At 36.3% G+C, this 20294-nt stretch overlaps 1 protein-coding gene across 1 annotated transcript; it reads left to right on the top strand.

Moving 5' to 3' along the window:
- Positions 1 to 18672: 18672 nt before the first annotated feature.
- On the top strand, positions 18673 to 19579 carry LOC111894386 (uncharacterized). The gene is made up of 2 exons (XM_023890460.1): positions 18673 to 19422; positions 19526 to 19579. Exons 1-2 carry the CDS (start codon positions 18673 to 18675, stop codon positions 19577 to 19579), a joined length of 804 nt encoding a protein of 267 aa, XP_023746228.1.
- Positions 19580 to 20294: the final 715 nt, after the last annotated feature.

The following is a 20294-nucleotide window of genomic DNA, read 5'->3' on the forward strand; positions in this document are numbered from 1 at the left end:
TGGGCTTGGTAATAAGATTTAGGGTTAAAGTGATATTTGGCTTAAATTAAATTTTAGGTTGTTGACCCAGGAGTACCACGATGTGGTAGGCTAATGACCACGACGTGGTATGTTACTTAATGAAGAACGCATTTTAGATGGTCACCATGACGTGACACGAGGATGACCACAATATGGTGAATGTTGCAGCCCAAACCCATGAAATTTAGGGTTTCTTCCATATTTAAAGGCTTAAACTCATGGATTAGGTCTTCATCAACAACTTCCAATCCTCTAACATGAAACCCTAGCCTCTTTGTGTGTGTTTTGAGTGTATGGGCCTATTTTGTGAGGGTTGAAGGATGGAGAAGTCTCTCTTGTTGCTTATGTATTTGGTTCCAACTTAGATCCATCATCTTCATCACATTTATGATAATTTGGAGGTATAAAGTTACTATCTTGCTCCTTAATTCTCTAGATCTATTGTTATGTCATTTTATGATCTTTTTTGGCCCAAATCTTCTCATTCTTGAAGTTTGAGTGAGCTCTAGAACCCTTGAGTGCATTCTATGGCTTCTAGACCATGGTGGTGGTTAGAAAGATGGCTTACATGCTTAGTTTAGTGTCCATGGTTTTGGTGCATCTATCAAGAACTTAGGTTTATAAATATTGACTTATTGGGATGTCTTGATGGACAAAGTTGGGAACTTTATCCATCAAGACCTTTGGAAAGATTAGATATGATTTTTTGAGTTGTGGAGATTAAGGGTTAAGAGCTTAATCCATTAAGCTGTTAGAATCAGTTCCCACGACATGGTCAAGAGCCTGCTACAACGTGGCAGCTGTGGACCTGCTGATTGCTGACTTTTGTTGAATGTTGACCATTGACTTTCGACCAGTTTGACCTTGGGTCAAACTTGAAGAATTTGGCTTGTTGATTGAGGGTTGATCTTTGTTTAGTGTTAGCCAGTTCGTGGGTCCAATCGGTGCGTAGGCCTGGCAATGGAGCGGGTTTTGACCCTGATCCGATCCAAACCCTTAACAATTATATGGGTTTGGAGCATAGTTTTTGATCCGTTTACCCGTTAACGACCCTTACCCGCTAACCCTTTTATTAAAAGGGTCGGGTATGGATCATCACCGATCCGCTCCGTTTATAACCCGCCCCATATAAATTTTAGAAATATACATTTATATTTTATATTTCATAAAGTTTACATTAAATTCCAATCGAAAGTCCAAAGAGAAAAGGCCAAAGACTAAACTGCTTTTACATAAGACTCGATGACTCAACTTCTAGACTTCCAGTATTCTCCCAAGAGCCATGATTTCATTTCATTTATATATCATCATGTAATCACCAATTTCATTTATAAATCAATAAGGTCATTTATCAACCGGAAGAAAGTTTGTAATTCCTATTCCCTATCAATGCAATCGACGGTCAAAAACCAATCAGAAGTTACTAAAATAATGATTTTAATTCCAATAGAAAGTCTTCGAGTACATAATGTGTTTTCTAAATCAACACTTAGTTTTACTTAATAAATGTGATTTTATGATTTAAGTTAAATGTTTTTGATTATTCAAAAAACCTACGGGTTATGGGGCGGGTTTGGATATCTGTTGATTCGGTGGATAAGGGTATGGGTTTGATTATTCAAAACCCTGCGGGTTACGGAGCGGGTTTGGATCGGATTTTAAAATTTGTTAAAAGGGTTTGGATCAAGGTCGATTCGCTCCAAACCCGCCCCATTGCCAGGTCTATCGGTGCGAGGAGTTGAGGGTGTTGTTGTGCTACTTCGGGTCTTCGATTCAGGTGAGTTTCCTTATTATACTGTGTGCTACGATGTATATCCTTACATGGTAGGATATAAGGGGTAGTGATATGCTGGTTAGAGTATTAATAGGTCGATGATCGTCCAGTTGAGTGCCCTCGGGGTTGTATATAGTCATGTAGGACAGCTTGAGAACTCTTGATCTAGGCTTTCTTTCATGTTGCTTGTTTGGTTGTAGCTCTAGAGTGGGATCACCTGTTCGACTGTCTATCTCACCTTTGATTATATACAACTATGTACATTTGGTGATCTGTCAATTATGGCATAGTATCATGTATGAGACCCTGTATGCGGTAATGATTTGTTAGAGAGGTAGACTAGTATAGACAGTTGCCTATGTTGTTGGATTGTTTGATTGTTTGTTTATTATATATGTCGACATATCTTGTGGTGGGTTGATGCGGTCCTACTTTATGTACTAGGCTAAGATATTCGGGTGGGCCAGTAAAGCCCAAAGCCCAACTGAAATAACTCAATGTTTTCGGTCCAAACAATACCAAATTCATGGTGTTTTCGGTCTTAGACCGAAAACTTCTAAAAGCTATGTAAAGTAAAGTATAAACCACAAATCATGTCCTAACAAGCATTTAGGTGCAACTTCCAGGATTATGACGTTCTCTATTAGGCGCAACTGTTGATATTATCCTTTAGGCGCAGCTGCCAGGATTATGACGTTCTCTATTAGACGCAACTGCTGATATTATCCTTTAGGCACAGCTGCCAGGATTATGATGTTCTCTATTAGACGCAACTGCTGATATTATCCTTTAGGCACAGTTACCAGGATGTTTAGAGTACATCGTAGTTCAAAAACATCTACAGGTTGTGGCGCAACTATAAATATTAATCTATATCATCTTTCATCCCTCATCATTCATATACACATGTTCAACCCAACATATTCGTAGATATAAAATACATATACAATTTAATTCATTTAAAACATATATAAATCGTTCATTCAACATATATATCAGGAACACAAATAATATGCACACATAGCACGTAATTTATATTAAATACTTCATATCTATGTGTAAGATGAACGTAATTATGCACTCACTTGTTAAAGTGATGATTCCAAACTTGGGCAACGCTTCGCTTCTAACAATTCTATTTTCCTTCGACGAAACCTAGTATCATTACCACTAGATTTTAGTCTAATATTTATAGCGACTATTTACGAGCAATATTGTTTTATAAGTGTTAAACAACACTTTTAACCACTATGTACAGACATGGGCTAAACATGAAACACCGTAGTGCAGGATCATTTTGACATTATAGCACTTCTAAAAACCAACAACCCTATGCGGCCTTCAAACCAGATTCCCCGTACCGCGAGTAGTTAAAAGATATTATAATAACACTTTGTATATTATATCTTATAATATATTTGTTGTTTATAAGTTTATAATAACGATAATAAACTTAAACATAAGCTATACTTAAAGTAGGGTAAGTATATGTCACTTACCGGGGGTTTGGCTAGGAACCTGGTTCTGCGGGGGCAGAACTTCCGAGCCAAAAAGCTCTTTTTCTCGGAGCCTTTTGGTGCTCCGGGGGCTTTCCCTCTAGCACTTAGAAGTTACTAGAGGTTGGGGGAAGTTTAGAGAGAAGTTAGAGATAGAGAGAAGGGTTGAGGTGTGAGGAAAATGAGTGAGCCTCGCATGCTATTTATAAGCTGAAAAATGGATCAAATCGGAGAGTTCTGAACCTCCAACTCATTGATTTGGGTGCCAGGTGTCACCATCTGGTGGCAAGGCACGGGGAGGAAGCAATGGCTCAGATCGCACCACGTCACCCACTTCGTATCAACCCATCCCGACTTCTAAATTCTGTAACTTTCGCATAAGAGCTCCCTTTTCGACGTTATTTTTATCCACACATAGGTATTGACAAGATCTACAACTCTCTTTCTGACTCCATCGGCTATATCTCGACCGATTTTAAATTTAACAATATGAGAAGATTACACTGTTTACCGGCTGTGTAAAATTCATAACTTCTACATACGGAGTCCGTTTTTTACTGTCTTTTTATCGTTGAGCTCCTATAAATGAGATCTTAAATTCTTATTTAGGTTGTGTTGGCTAAAAATCGATCGAGCTAAAATTTGAATTTCGGGTTGCATACTGTCATGCCAAATCTTAGAAAAGTCATAACTTCCTCATACGAAGTCATATTTGGACGTTCTTTTTATGCACGCTCTCAGTTTAACATATACTACGACTTTCTTTTAGATCCCTAAGGCTAAAAGGTAATTTATCAAAAATTCACTTTTTACGTTACGCGGTGTCGTGCCGGTTTAGCCGTAAAACTTCGACGGGCCATAACTTCTTCGTTATAACTCGGATTTCGGCGTTCTTTATATGTATGGAAACCTTGTGACATATAATATAACTTGGTTAGGATTATTTATTCTAAATAATATTCCATCAAAAAGTAATTTTTGATGCTTATTGTCTCTATATTGACTAATCCGAATCTGCAGGCGTTACAATTATCTCCCCCTTTGGATGATTACGTCCCGGAATCATCAACAAAACAGAGCTTGTATAATGACTCCATACGTTATCTTTACATCCTATATAATAACCATAACTCATATGTTCCCTTGAATGAGTATTTAAGTCTTGGACTTCTTGACTACTGGCGATGCTCAATCTTGCATCTACTATCTATCCTATGTTGGACTTTCAATTGTAACCTTCAAGTTACAAAATCGATCCTTATTAGAGACTCCTACTTCTTCCTAAACAAACTTAACTTAAGAGAAGTTCTTTACTTCGATTATTATGACAGACCGATGGGTCATGTTCTAATGACCTCTCATCGTATGATGTAATACTTAGACTCAAGTCTCTTAGAGTCAAATTCCAAAATGGAATATACATTCCTTCATGTTCTAATACGATACAATCACGTTCTAGCATGTAGTGCTTCTAGCTACAAGCTTCTTTACTTTAACGGTGATCGCGATACTTCAATCTTTTGGCTTAAGTCAGATGTTACATTGAACTTGGTTCTATGAACCACGCAACATACACATCTTAGACGAACTCGATTTGATATGACCACTAGGGTCTGAATAACAATCATCTTCTTAGTCATTACCGAAATGATGGTAACAACATACTTGAACAAAACGGAATCAATTACTAGCTTCTTGGTAACCTTGTGACTTTCCCTGATCCAAGTGCGATTCCGTTCTTCCGGTAGTATAGGCCTCTACTACCTTTCACACCTACTCATACTCGTCCCAAGTATTTTCTCGCAATCCCCATGTTCTTATTTCCTAAAATCCAAAAACAATTTAACACATATGAATGTGTCCAAATAATCATAAAATTTTCCCTAGACTCTACTAGGACTTCTTCCATGCGTATCTTCAATCATCAATTCTTCTTCAACTCGGTTGGTGGTGGAAATGCCAGACGATGGGATAACTTCATGGATTATAGCAAAATTTCTTTCTTTCAACAAATCGAAAGTGTACTTCTCCCGTACTGGACGTATTATTTACTAGACGCATCTAAAGGCAAGATACCTCTCTTACGATATCTTCCGATAGGTATCATTCATTATCATTAACTTTCTTATTTCCTCTATTTGCTCAGTCTGGTATGTCTCCTTATCATGGCATTCACTGTAATAGTTGTTCAAGACGAGAAATTTAAGATAGAGAAGGTTTAGACGTGTAATCCTTCATATTACTCTGAAAAATTACATGTCAGTTCTAATACTGTAATTAAATGTTTAGAAATCTAAACACATAACGTTTCTAGATCTGGTAGGCAACAGACCATATATCCAATCAGATAATGGCATCATAAAGCATTTAGCACATAAAGCAATTTAAGAATCTTCACTAAATGAGCTAGTGCTCGTGTCTATTCAGGTGTACTATGTAACACCGTAAATTTTCAAACAAAATTTTCATTTTAAATCACATAATTCTCATAACACATTTCACAAAAATCCTGTTTATTTAATTTACAAAACGCAACTACATAATTGTTTGATTAATAATCCAGGATTTTCAAATCATAACTCTTTCTCTGATGTGTACAATCAAGCCGACGCCTTCCCACGATCCTGAGAAGAACTTGAAACACATATCACATAGCATGGTAAGCACGAAGCTTAGTGAGTTCCCCAAAATACCACATATATCTCATTTGCCTCTCATGGATATACTCAGATAAGACCCTCCGGTCAATGTGTCTCAGTGGACCCTCTGGTCCCAAAACTCGGGTGGACCCTCCGGTCTTAACTCAGTAAGCTCAGAATAATACACAGAATAAATCACAAATACATAATGCAAGATATTACAATACTCAATATAAGCACATAAGACCCTCTGGTCACACAAAGGTTACCACTCTAGGTAAAGTATAGTGAGAAGAATCACCTCAGATGATGAACATCTACTATAGATGCTGCTGCTGCACCGACCTCTAACACTGGACCAAAATCCACAATTACCCAATTAAGATCTAAGTCCAAATCCTCACTCTTTAGGTCTAAAGGTAGTCCACTAACTAGCCCATCAATAACCTAAAACTCATTGGTCCCACTAAGGCCCAATAATGAATGGGCTCTCCTGAGGCCCAACTCTCAAGTCCAAGCGACAAGCCCGACACAAGGGCCCAAAGCATATATATAATATTTCTCTGCTCAAAATCTCTAGTACACAAGCCCAAAGATCCAGGACCAACCCTTAAGGACCAAAATAAGATTTAGCCTAAAAAGCCCACAACAAGGTTACGCGGGGCATACCTCCCTTGGTACACTTAGTGTACACAAGCATGCACGAAATCTGATCGGGGACCCCAACCCAGTACGCGAGGCATACTAGGATTACGCTCGGCGTACGTCCAATATGGATTTTCTCACTTTCTTGGTCTTAACCCGTTAAGACCTTAGCTCATATCATAGATCTGGACTCCCTAGAGGCTCTTACTCCATAAAGTCTGTGACTTTAAGCCTTTTCATGGCTGGTAAAGTCACAAACACCCAAAACTCTCATTATCTTATCTCAAAATGCTCATATCTCATGCATGGGTTGATTTAAACGTCTAAGTCTTGATTTTATGACACTATACTCCTAAAGACACTTAAAGGAGCTGCTCATAATCTCTGGAGCTCATTTTCTCCCAACACATATATGCTCAAATCTATAGCCTGGACTCCCATTCCTTCTTCTTCAAAGCTCATTCTTCACTCCATGAACACACAAAATCACTTAAATGCTCTCAAATGGACATACACAAGCTCAAGAACAAGGATTAGGGTTTGAGAGGGTTGATTGTCTGAGGATGGTGGCCAGGAATGAGGCCATCTTATTCTTTATATAGGGACACCCCCTCATTTAGGGTTTTCACTCTGTGCCTAGTACGCCCAGCGTATTAGGTGGCTCTGATTAAAAGTCACGCACATGAGTATGCTAAGCGTACTCACACGTATGCCCATCGTACTCAGCTGCCACCTTTCTCAAATAAGGGACCTATCTTGACAAAACTTCAAACTTCCATAGATTCCTCGATTTAACTTTGTTTCCAATAAACCTCATATCCACAGAAAGGTGACGAGAAGCCCTATGCTTCTAGCAACTCGTCACAATCCCGAGGCTTCCTCATGCTCGGGTTGTAGCCCACAAACCCTAATCATGGATGATCCGAAACAGGATGTTACTATTGGAATAGTGTCTAAGGCTGCAACTATATTAGGCAAGTATTTGACCTGATTGTTCATGGTCCTTTTGGGTTGCCTTCACCATAGCAACTTGACAGGATAATTTATTATGAGTGAATAAATATTATTAATATATTATGAGAATAATATAAGGAATAATAATATTGTTATTTGATTAATATAAGTCATAAACTAATTAGTATTAATTTGGTGACTTAAAGAGATTAATTAAATAAGAGGGTATAAACTGTCAATTGTTTGATAGTTACACTTTAGACTGTAAATTCTTATTGGATGAAGGGTGGACGGATTCTAGGGCTAGGGATAGCCTCAAATCGTCCAATTCTTATCTAAGGAAAGGATTTGGATTGCTTTAAGGAAAGATTATCCAACTAGGGTTTAAGGTGAAACCCTTAAGGAGTCTACAAGTATAAATAGACCCCATGGCTAAGGGAAATCGGCATCTCTTCTAAAGTAAGAAAACCCTGGCCGAATTTCTTCCCTAACCTCTCTCTCAAATCATCTTCTTTGCTATTTGGTGTTTGTAAGCCATTAGAGGAGTGACAATTGTGACTCTAGAGCTCCAAGACAACAAGATCAAACAAGGGATTCAAAGGTAAACTTCTAGATCTGATTTTGTATTGTTCTTATACCTAATTAGTTATTAGAAGTCTTGGATTCAAAAGCATGTTGAATTAGAAAGCCTAGATCCAAGCATTAGGGTTTTGCATGCGCACATAGGAAAGTTCTTATGGCTAAAACTCATCAGTTACATACTACCTAAAATATATTAGACACACTCCTCACGATCATCATTTAGCATTCGAAGTTTAAGTTTAGACATAAATCTTTATCCCTAGTTCGCTTAAACTAATGCTTTGATACAAACTCTGACATTCCCAAATTAACAATCACTTAAAAAAATTATTTATGCTTATTTGAAAATCAGAGTATTCATTTTTAAAGAATGATATTGCAGAATTTGTTCCCAGAAAACATGATAAATATATTATCAAAGCATTTTTGAAGAAATGTATTTTGTTTATATTAAAACTTTGGGATGTCATCATCAATACAGAAACATAATCATAAACAGACCTTACATTCAATTACACTAGTGAGCTACATCTCCTTTAATCTCTCAGCGTAATGTAGCTTCGTACGACACCTGTGATAGAAATAAACTGAGTGGGTCAGGTTGGGAAACTTGGTGAGTACATAGGGTTTTCAACCCACAATAATAATGTTATTATGTTTCATCAGCAAATAATTAACCCAATACCCATCACCATTATCTTCTTTATTTCTTAAGGATCTACCCTAAGAATCATCTATCATTCACTTATTCATTCCTGGGGATTCTCCTAATGAATAGACACGAAGTCCATCATTGCCTATGGCACAACTGCCAATATTGTCTAATAGGCACAACTGCCAATATTGTCTAATAGGTACAGCTGCCAATATTATCATTTAGGCGCAACGGCCAGGATTATGACACTCTCTATTAGGCGCAACTGCTGATACTATCCTTTAGGCACTACTACCAGCATTATGATGTTCTCTATTAGCTGTAGCTGCCGATATTATTGTTTAGGCGCAACTGTCAGGATGTTTAGACTACATTGTAGTTCAAAAACATATATAGGTTGTGGTGCAGCTACCAATATTCATCTATATCATCTTTCATCCCTCATCATTCATCTACCCATGTTCTACCCAACATATTTGTAGATATAAAATACATATACAATTTAAATCATTTAAAACATGTATAAATCGTTCATCCAACATAGATATCAGGAACACAAATAATATGCACACATAACACATAATTTATATTAAATACTTCATATCTATGTGTAAGATGAAAGTAACTATGCACTCACTTGTTAAAGTGATGATTCCAAACTCGGGCAGGGCTTCGCTTCTAACAATTTTAATTTCCTTCGACGAAACCTACTATCATTACCACTAGATTTTAGTCTAATATTTATAGCGACTATTTACAAGTGATATTGTTTTATAAGTTTTCAACAATACCTTTCACCCAAAATGTACAGACAGGGGCCATACATGAAACACCAGAGGGAAGGACCATTTTGGCATTATAGCACTTCTGAAATCTAACAACCCTATGCGACCCTTCAAACCAGATTCTTTGTACCGCGAGTAGTTAAAACATATTATAATAACATTTTGTATCTTATATCTTATAATGTATTTATTTTTATAAGTTTATAATAACGATAATAAACTTAAACATAAGCTATACTTAAAGTAGGGTAAACATATGTCACTTACCGGAGGTTTGGCTAGGAACTGGTTCTACGGGGGCAGAACTTCCGAGCCGAAAAGCTTTTTTCTTAGAGCCTTCTGGCGCTCCGGGGGCTTTCCTCTATCATGTAGAAGTTACTATAGGTTTGGGGAGGATTAGAGAGAAGTTAGAGAGAAAGAGAGAAGGGTTGATGTGTGAGGACAATAAGTGAGCCTTGTATGGTATTTATAGGCTGAAAAATGGCTCAATTTGGCGAGTTTTGAGCCTCCAACTCAACGAGTTGGGTGCCGGGTGTCACCATCTGGTGGCAAGGCATGGGGAGGAAAAAATGGCTCAGATCACGCCACGTCACCCACTTCGCATCAGCCCATTCCGACTTCTAAATTCCGTAACTTTCGCATACGAGCTCCATTTGTGATGCTCTTTATATCCACGTGTAGGTATTGACAAGATCTACAACTATCATTTTGACTCCATTGGCTAGTTCTCGACCCATTTTAAATTTAACAGTATGAGAAGATTACACTGTTTACCGACCGTGTAAAATTCATAACTTCTACATACAGACTCCTTTTTTGACTGTCCTTTTATTTTTGAGCTCCTATTAATGAGATATTTAATTCTCATTTAGGTTGTTCAGGCTAAAAATCGATCGATCTAAAATTCGAATTTCGGGTTGCATACTGTTATGCCAAATCTTAGAAAAATCATAACTTCCTCATACGAAGTCAGATTTGGACGTTCTTTTTATGCACACTCTCAGTTTAACGTATGCTATGAATTTTCTTTAGATCCATAAGGATAAAAATAATTTATCAAAAATTCACTTTTTACGTTACTCGGTGTCGTGCCGGTTTAGCCGTAAAATTTTCGACGGGCCATAACTTCTTCGTTATAACTCGGATTTCGGCATTCTTTATAAGTACCGAACCCTTGTGACATATACTATAACTTGGTTTATATTATTCATTCTAAATAATCTTCCATCAAAAAGTCATTTTTGACGTTTAATGTCTCTAAATTAATTAGTCTGAATCTACGGGCATTATAGATGAATATGAAGTTCCTTTAGGATAATCAGATAATGGTTGTGAGGATTTAAGATCACCAAAGGGTTGATCGTGAGTCTTTAGGCCCGAAGAGGGATGATGACAAGAGTGATCTAGCATCATAATCCCAATAGTTGGATAAGTGTCACGACGTACCGTGAACGAATTGCTCGAACAATATTTGTACCTTGATATAGGTAATGTAGTTAGAGCCTTATCTAGTAGGCTGGAAGATAAGCAAGCCTTATTATGAGTTCGTCGCCAATATTAGAGTATTGGTTCCAGTGTTTTCAAGCCAATAAACTCGCTACATTAGTCTTGGTTAAAATTCAGGATGTTGGAACACTTGAACTATGTAAAGAAACCGTACGTAATCTAGATTCATGTATGTTTTAATGATATAACATAAGCCTTTTAGAGGCATGTTCCTGAAAATGGATCCCGTTAGGATGTCGTAGGTAAACTTCCATAGTTAACCATGGTGTTGACATTTTACTTCTGAAAGTGATCGTCAAAGGCAGCATCTATATTTTTGAAGTCCAGAGCGAAGAATTCATAGTTTTGGAAAACTTCACGAGGAGCTCGGGAGTATGTCTACGGTAGAAAATGAAGTTTTACGGTTAAATAATTACATATGGACAGATTTGATGTGGAAACACTTTCTTGATATTAGGTCTTTCTCGTGAAACCCCCAGTAAGATAGTGTGTAGGCATTATCTTAAGGCTCATTACGAATAGGATTTCGGGGAGGAAATCTCTATAAGTGGGGGAGAGTTGTAAAACCTAATTTTCGCCTTACAGTATAAACGATCAGTCATGTAAATAAACATTTTTGATAAAAGACTATTTAGGATAAATAGTCTTGACAAAAGTCGTAGTAATCGCAAAATTGGGAGCGTGCATATAAAGAACATCCAAATATGATTTCATAGGAGGAAGTTATGATTTTAGAAGTTGCAACATAGTAGTGTGCGATACAGAAACCAAAATTAAGATCAGTTGATTGTTAGGAAAAACAATCTAAAGGAAAAGTTGAAGATCTCGTCAATACCTATCCGTCGATTTAAAGACAGTCGAGAACATATATCGTAAGAGGGAGTTATGATTTTATATGGACTTTAACAGTCTAAGCCTATAAAAATATAACTTTGAAAATAAAATGAGAATTAGCCGACACAGTCTAAATGAAAGTTGTAGATATCGTAGATAACTACGTATGGATATAAAGAACATACAAAATGGAGCTTATATGAAGAAGATACGGAATTTACAAAATCCCCATTTTGCACGACATGCACAAAGCGTGCAACGGCCAACTTTTAGAAGGTGCAGCATGGACCATAGGGGTTTTGACACATGGTAGGCAACGAATGGATAGACGTTACCCTAGTACGTAACATACACCTATAATGCACAATGCGTATCCTTACTATAAATAGAGTGCCCCTGCTTCATTTGTTTCTCACTCCTCTCTTCACTCCAACTCTCTCTTGAAACCCCTCACCCCTCAAGTCTGACCTTTCTAGGCTTTTGGAGAACTTTAGCGAAGCTCTAAAGCAGTGGACTGGGAAAATAGAAGTGCTCGGTATCGAACCCTTGCCTATGATCTTCCCAATTTTCGGGAGAGGTGTCTAGAATGGTCACATTGGCTTGGTTGTTGGACACATTACCAGACTGCCATAAGAGTTTCCTGTCTCCCAACTTTCCGACCAGGCTGATCCTTATTTGATAAAACTCTTGATATTCATTGGAATTAGTGAAAGATCTAACTTTCATTACCAGATTGTCATAAGATTTAACAAGTGATAGTATTATAGGTTAGTACTTGTTAGACACATTATTCGCCCGTTGGATCACTAATAGGATCACCCAAATAGCTATCAGTTATCAGAGTAATTGTCTAGGTGAGTTATCTTACTACACCATGTAGTACAATATACATCCATGTATATTAGGATAGAGAACTAATCGAGTAGAGCTGATAGAATAGTCTATATGGGCTTAAGTGTAAGCTGGTAGAGTAGAAAGTATAAATGTGCCTATAGAATCTAAAGTCTAGTCTCTATAGACCCGTATAGATTTAGTTAGGGTTGATGACGGAACAACCAAAGTACGAGAACCTATAGATCCGCATAGATTTAGTTAGGGTTGATGACTGAGCGACTAAAGTATGGGAGCCATTGTTTGTATACATGTATATGTATTATGGTATATGGTATTTTGGGGAACTCACTAAGCCTAGCGCTTATCAAGTTGTTATAAATGTTTTTAGGTATTTTGTGAGAAGGGAAAGGTTCGACTATACATATGCACATTCACAACATGTTTCTGCACAATGTAATCATACACTGATATATTTTAATAAATAAAAATGAAACAAAATTGGGTCGAAAATCGGGACGTTACATGTCCTACATAGTATAGTGACAAACTCACCTCACAAACAAAACATACCAACTCCACAACTTACAAGAACATAAAGGCCAGACTATACACCACCTAATGTAAAACAAAAGGCTAAGCCTTAGTCTACCATTTCAAACGACTCAGTTGACCAAAAGTCAACATGTTTAAAAAGTCAGTGATCAACTGTCAAAGTCAACGGTCAGCCACCGCACCATGGCCAACCACTGACCACGTCGTGGCAGCTACACGACAAAATAGACGTGGATGAAATCCTCCACCGCATTGTGGCGAGCTACCCACCATGTTGTGGCCTTGGCCAATCCAGAATTGTAATGGATTTGACTACCGTACCGCGGTTAGCACTCAACTGTGTCGTAGAGATGTCGACAAGTCCAAATCCTAATAATTCCTTATTACGTTAAGTCCACCATTCCAACTTTCCACAAGGTCTCTAAGCACTCAATTGATGCATAAATATACCAACTTTATGGACATATATTTCCAATTCATGTCATACACTGAAGTTAGGTTAAAATGATGGAAATGGAGCCAAATCTCATGTAACGCCCGCGTTTCCAGGCTAGGCATTTTCGTTGATGTAATAGTCTAGGTTAACCCTTGTAACTCTTTTGAAGTATTAATGATGAAATATTTGAGTATTATGTGAATGATGTGAATTATGTGTTTATTTACTTAATTATTATAATTTAATGAATTAAGAATAAATTAAGCTTCAAAATTAAAGTATGAGATAAGCCCGATATCTTTGCATAAAGATGTAGTGGCCAAAACGAGGTTTCCGAATATATAGAACGCCCAAATCTGACTTTGTATGAGGAAGTTATGAATTTCTGAAGTTTCGACTTAGCGGTATGCAACCCGAAATACTCGATTTGAGATCGAGCGGTTTATAGCCGAAACAATCTAAACGAGAATCAAAGATCTCGTTGTTAGTAGCGAAACGATGAAAAGTTAGGCGAGAACGGACGTCGGACGAAGAAGTTATGAATTTATAACGAAGTTTTCCTGTCCGGGCCTACTAAAAATAAATAATAAAAATAAAGTCAAAATTAGCCAACGGAGTCTAAACGAAAGTTGTAGAGTGTAGTCTCACCTACGCGTGGATATAAAGAACATCGAAAATTGAGTTCGTATGACGAAGATATGAATTTTCAAAGTTTATTAAATAATTAATATTTAAATTTATTTATTATATCCGATATTATCCGAAGAGGAGTCACCGGACTTATCCGAAGTACGTCCAGCGTATGGCGTACGCCCAATGTACAGCGAAGCATGACACGCCTCGCACTCGAGTTCTTCGGATGCTGCATGCAGTGACGATTTCGGAGGCTTACGCCCCGTGTAAGGCTGTACGCCCAGCGTACTGCGAGGCCTCAGCCTCCTATAAATAGGATGCGAGGGTTCCGGGCATATTTGCTCAATTCTTCTCTTTTTCGTGCCGAAGCTTTGCGTGTAAACCCCCGAAGCCATCCCGACACCCCGGATCTCATATCCAAGTTAAGAAGGAAGTTCTACGCTCCTGAGATCCCGAGAAGTGCGATTCCCGTGCCGAAGCTCTGCCCGCGAGGAGTTCGATTTTTGTAGAGATCTTCCAAATCTGCCGAAGAATACTACTTCTACAAGCCGTAGTGCTGTCTGATTATCTTCTGATCAAGTGAGTGTGTAGTTACTTTCTTCTGACACATAATTATGAAGTATTATATATAAAATACGTGTTATGTGTATATTTTGTTGTTATATGTGTGAATGTATATTCACTTTCTTCTATCTCATAGATCTGATTTATTCTCTATGAAATACGTGTTATGTGGGTGTGCCTCATCTGTTATGTGGAATATGTATTGAATGAGAATGTTATACAGGTTTTAAGCTATGTATAAAAATATATATTTTTATCTACTAATATGTTGGGTAGAACATGGTTAGATAGTTGACGTGTGATAAACAGATGAGAGGCCTCGATGTAGTTTTTGATTCAGTCATCTAGCGGAGTTTAGATGATGACCACAGACTTTTCTAGACAGTCCTGTGGAACGCTAGCAGGCTCGCCACTTGTAGGTGTTAATGAACTTGGATGTTCATTCGTTGTACTCCATCCCCCTCATGGTTGCCTTATTTGACTTATATTGCTGAGGAACCCCCGAAGCATGTGTTGTCGCCCCGATAAAATATTCTTAGACTAGGTCCCTTATGTTAGTTGTTTTAGGGACGTAAAGTGAGAATAACGGGAATGGGTAATTGGGTTATTATTGATTGGTGGAAATTAAATATAATTATTTATTGTGGGTTGAAAACCCTATATGCTCACCAGGCTCCCAAGCCTGACCCACTTAGTTTATTTGTATTACAGGTAGTGGCGCAAGGGCATAGGATGGATGAACCATCAAGTTATTTTGTTTACAAGTCTGTATATGTATATATTTGTTGAATGACTTGTAATGTTATCGTTTATGCTTTATGGTCTGTATCGGAACATGACATCCTGAGTTTTGATTACATAATGAAAATACATTTTTTTATGAAATGCTTTGGTAAATATTATTTTATCATATTTTGTTTTTGGGAACAAATTCCGTAACTCTTTCAAATCAAAATGATTTACTCTGAAATTATTTTAAAAACATAACTGAAAATCGGTATTTTCTGGCCGAGATTTTGGGGATGTCACATCTCATGCATGGCACCAAAACAATCTTGTGATGTTCCACCTCAACATTGGATTTTAGAAATGACATCCTGGAGTTGTAGAACCATGAGATAAGGTTGTTCCCCAGAAACACACAATAACCAAATATGGATTTATGGGTGGCCGAGCATCCAACCCAGTCAACTTCAGAGTAAGCGGTAAGAGTCGAAATATAAGATATATATAATTGTATACCACGATCAAGGGTACCACAAACATAATGCAAGATGTATTTTTAAATCATGAAGGTGTTAATAATCTACTTAAGTAAGTTAGTTAAGGGGGTCATGAAAAGATATCATCCATACATAATAGAAGATACGTAATGACATGCGTCGAGAAGGAGGTAGATGATAGAGAAAAAGGAGGAGAGATTTTACGAGTGTTGTGATACCATGGTAATTACTGATTTCTCATTGATATCCGATAATTATAATTATAAATATAAATAAAATCAACTAAGGTCATGGGACAACTATACAAATACGAACTAATAAGACTATACAACATGGGCTATACATTAACATCTCTATCTACCTTGGGGTAAGAGCATAATCATGGGTTCATTGAGGATTATGAATAACCCTAATTAACTCTCTTCAATGATCGTAGGTCCCAAATATACATCATTTCTCCCTCGAAAGACCACACTCTAAACTACTTTAGGACTTGGTCGCATCTTATATATATATATATATATATATATATATATATATATATATATATATATATATATATATATAGGCTTAGGTTATTCTATTATAGCTAATTATTGTGCGGATATGGTATGTTATGAGAATTACTAAGAGAGAATAAGTTGTTTAGCAATGCGAATATGTTCAACCTTACAAAAATATCGTCATCTTCATGCATTCTCGCTAATTATTATTTATTTTTGTTCTCACACATCGTTTTTCACTCATTTTCATTCTGACTGAATACGACTCAATAAAACATTCTGACAGAAATGAGAATAATAATAAGTGTATAATAACCTTATAGACGATTTAATTAGTGAGAATATGTGTTAATGACAATAGTTATGTAAGAATCAACATATTTATATAATCAAACAACATATTTTCTTTATCATTCCCATAGCATACGATATCCGCACAATAATTAGTTAGAATATTTGAACATATATATATATATATATATATATATATATATATATATATATATATATATATATATATATATATATATATATATTAGTAAATTACTGAAATCGTCCATGTGGTTTGGTCAAAATTGCACGTTTGGTCCCTAACTTTTTTTTTGCACTCGGATCGTCCCTGTGGTTTGATTTTGTTGCGTTTTTCGTCCCTATGGTTTGGTAAAAATTACATGTTTGGTCCCTAACTTTATGTATGTAAGGGACGAAAAATGCAACAAAATCAAACCACAGGGATGAAAAACGCAACGAAATCAATCCATAGGGACGATCCGAGTGCAAAAAAAAAAGTTAGGGACCAAACATGTAATTTTGACCAAACCACAGGGACGATTTCAGTAATTTACTCTCTCTCTCTCTCTCTCTCTCTCTCTATATATATATATATATATATATATATATATATATATATATATATATATATATATATATATATATATATATATATATATATATATATATAGACACACACACACACACACGAGTGTCGTAAGTCCCAACTCAAAACACTTGTATACAACTATGTATTTTATAAAGAGGGGTGACAATTCATGACACAACACAACAAAATTACATGAAACGAAATGTAATTGAGACGAAACTGAAATTCGAATTTGTGTACATGTTCGTAATGCGTTTGTATCAAGTGTAAAAACACAAAATATTGTATTGTATCGTGTTCGTGTTCAAAGTTCAACACAAAGTTGACACGATATTAACATGTGTTTGTCGTGTTTTGTAAGATTTATTATGAATTAAATAAACTAAATGATTATTTTATTTTATCTTTTGTGTTTGTCATGTTGATCATTTCAATCGTATTTTAGTTTGATCGTTTTCGTGTTAGTTATAAACAAAATATATCATTATGTTGTGTTCTTGTTATTAAATTCTTTTTTTGTTATGTCGGCTAAAACAACGATATGACTGTCTGATTTGACGCCTAAGTTATAATATATATGCCTTCACGTGTACGTGAATGGGAAAACGTGTACACATGCTTTTTTTGCTATGTTTAAATAAGATGATTCCATTACAAAAGTTAGAAAAAGGAAGTTGGATGGCATGAAGATTATAATCTCGTGGTGTAAAGAGAAAATCAAGGGTAAAGAAACGGGATATTACATATTGAGACGGACCTATATGGTCCATCATTCATGCATATATATAGAAAATAAATTTGACTGTTTTGTAGTGCTTAAAGAGATGTATTATAACAATATTTCTCTTGTATACATATTGATATTTGTTTGATCTGAAAATATGCTTTTACAATGGGAAGAAAAGTGTATTACACCATAACGTGAAGGGGAAAACGTGTAACTTTTACACTCAATTGACAAAAGCCTTCCCATGCCATTATGATACGGCGGCGTTTCATATATTTGTCTTGCGTATATAACGTTTCGCGGCGATTCTCACATAAGCACAGAAAACAGCGATCAACAAAAACCCTTGTTCCGGTTGTTGCCTTTTCAAGAACAATTGTGAAGCAATTAAAATCTTCAAGCATAAATCATCAGATTCGAGTTTCGTTAATGGAGAGATCACCTCTGCATAATTTCAATTTACCTCAAGGATTGATGTGGGGGACACAAAGGTTTTTGAGGTGCATGAACGTTAATCCAATTCGTGCAATGACGGCCGTTGATAATGATGAATCTTCAGATTCAGAGGAGTATAACAACAATCGTTCTATCGAAAACCGTCATGCAGAAGTGGAGGTGTTAGAGATGCCAGCAGGAGGAAGATCGAGTGATGATCCGAGTCGGAAGAAGGTGCGATTTAACCTGAAACCATTGTTTCTAGCACCGGCGCCACCGCAATCGCCGGATATCGGTTCGGTTAGAAAAGCTACATCCGAAGATGAAGACGAAATCTCGATAACTAGAGAGAAGCTGGTGATGGATTTTCAAACGGAGGTAGGTAAGTTGAAAGAAGCGATTCTGAAAAACAATACTCCAGATGACGTCGAGATTGCACCGAGTAAGGGCTCGCCGCCTGTGAATTCAGAAGCCGTGCAGAATTCTGAAAAACAATACAACAATCGATCGCCATCGCCACCGCAACCGCCAGTCGCCGAAGAAATCAATGCATCGGTTGATGATCCGATGTCGGAGAAGAAATCAACGAGGCCGAAAAGGAAACTTGAGAAGAAGGAAGAGAGGGCTAAATTCTCAATTGCGCTATCACGCAAAGAAATCGAGGATGATTTCATCGCCATTACGGGGAAGAAACCACCACGAAAACCTAACAAGCGGCCGAAAAACATTCAGAATAGATTACAGGTACGCATTACTTAATTTCTTCATCCAAGTTCATCAGTTCAGATCAAATATTCGACCCAATTTCAAAAGATTTAACGATTCTTGTTTGAATTTCTTTTTACAGGTTCTATTTCCAGGATCACGGTTATGTGAAGTTCATCCTGATCTATACAAGTAAATTAAAATGCAAATGCACGATAGATCGATGTTTTCTAGTGTTTTAGAGCTCAGATTACAATTAAGGTATAATTAACATATAATGTTGTTTGTGAATTACCTTATCTAGGGTTTAGTATCTGCTCAAATTGTTCATCACAGATTCATAATATTTAAAATTTCAGTAGCGTGATATATGGTTTTTCAGTTCTTGATTTAATCACCTTAAAAATAATTTAAATATAATTATAAAGAAAATATATGGTTTTTGTGCACAAAGATATGATGCACGGTTAATTTTAGGATAAAAGTGAACTATATTTACGTGGGATATTTTGGGTAGGATATAGAAAGGTTAGAAGTTTAGAATCATGTAAAACACCTTTTTATTATTATTATTATTATTATTATTATTATTATTGAAATTATATTTATTATAAGTATTTGACAAAATTAAACATGTATTTCATTAAATTTAAATGAAAACTCGTATCTGTGTTTGTAGTGATGCAAATATCTAAATGGTTTAAGTGTCAAAATAAAAATAAGATTAATGAATAATTAAATACATGTCCTTAATTTTAGTAACAATACATATTAAGTAAAGTATAGTATTATTTACATATAAATGCATTATATGAAAAATGTTGGATGTTGTATATGGATACTTGGATGGGATTCGTGCGCATGAAGTAATTTTTTTATTTCGTTTATTTTACAAAAATAATTAAGATCAG

This window comes from Lactuca sativa, chromosome 4 (assembly GCF_002870075.4).
Source record: "Lactuca sativa cultivar Salinas chromosome 4, Lsat_Salinas_v11, whole genome shotgun sequence".
NCBI lineage: Eukaryota > Viridiplantae > Streptophyta > Magnoliopsida > Asterales > Asteraceae > Lactuca > Lactuca sativa.

What these genes read in the sequence shown, in the direction of transcription:
- LOC111894386 (XM_023890460.1), top strand. Translation starts at nt 18,673, where the DNA reads ATGGAGAGATCACCTCTGCATAATTTCAATTTACCTCAAGGATTGATG. An exon ending in ACATTCAGAATAGATTACAG is followed by an intron (nt 19,423 to 19,525) that starts GTACGCATTACT and finishes TTCTTTTTACAG; the next exon opens with GTTCTATTTCCAGGATCACG.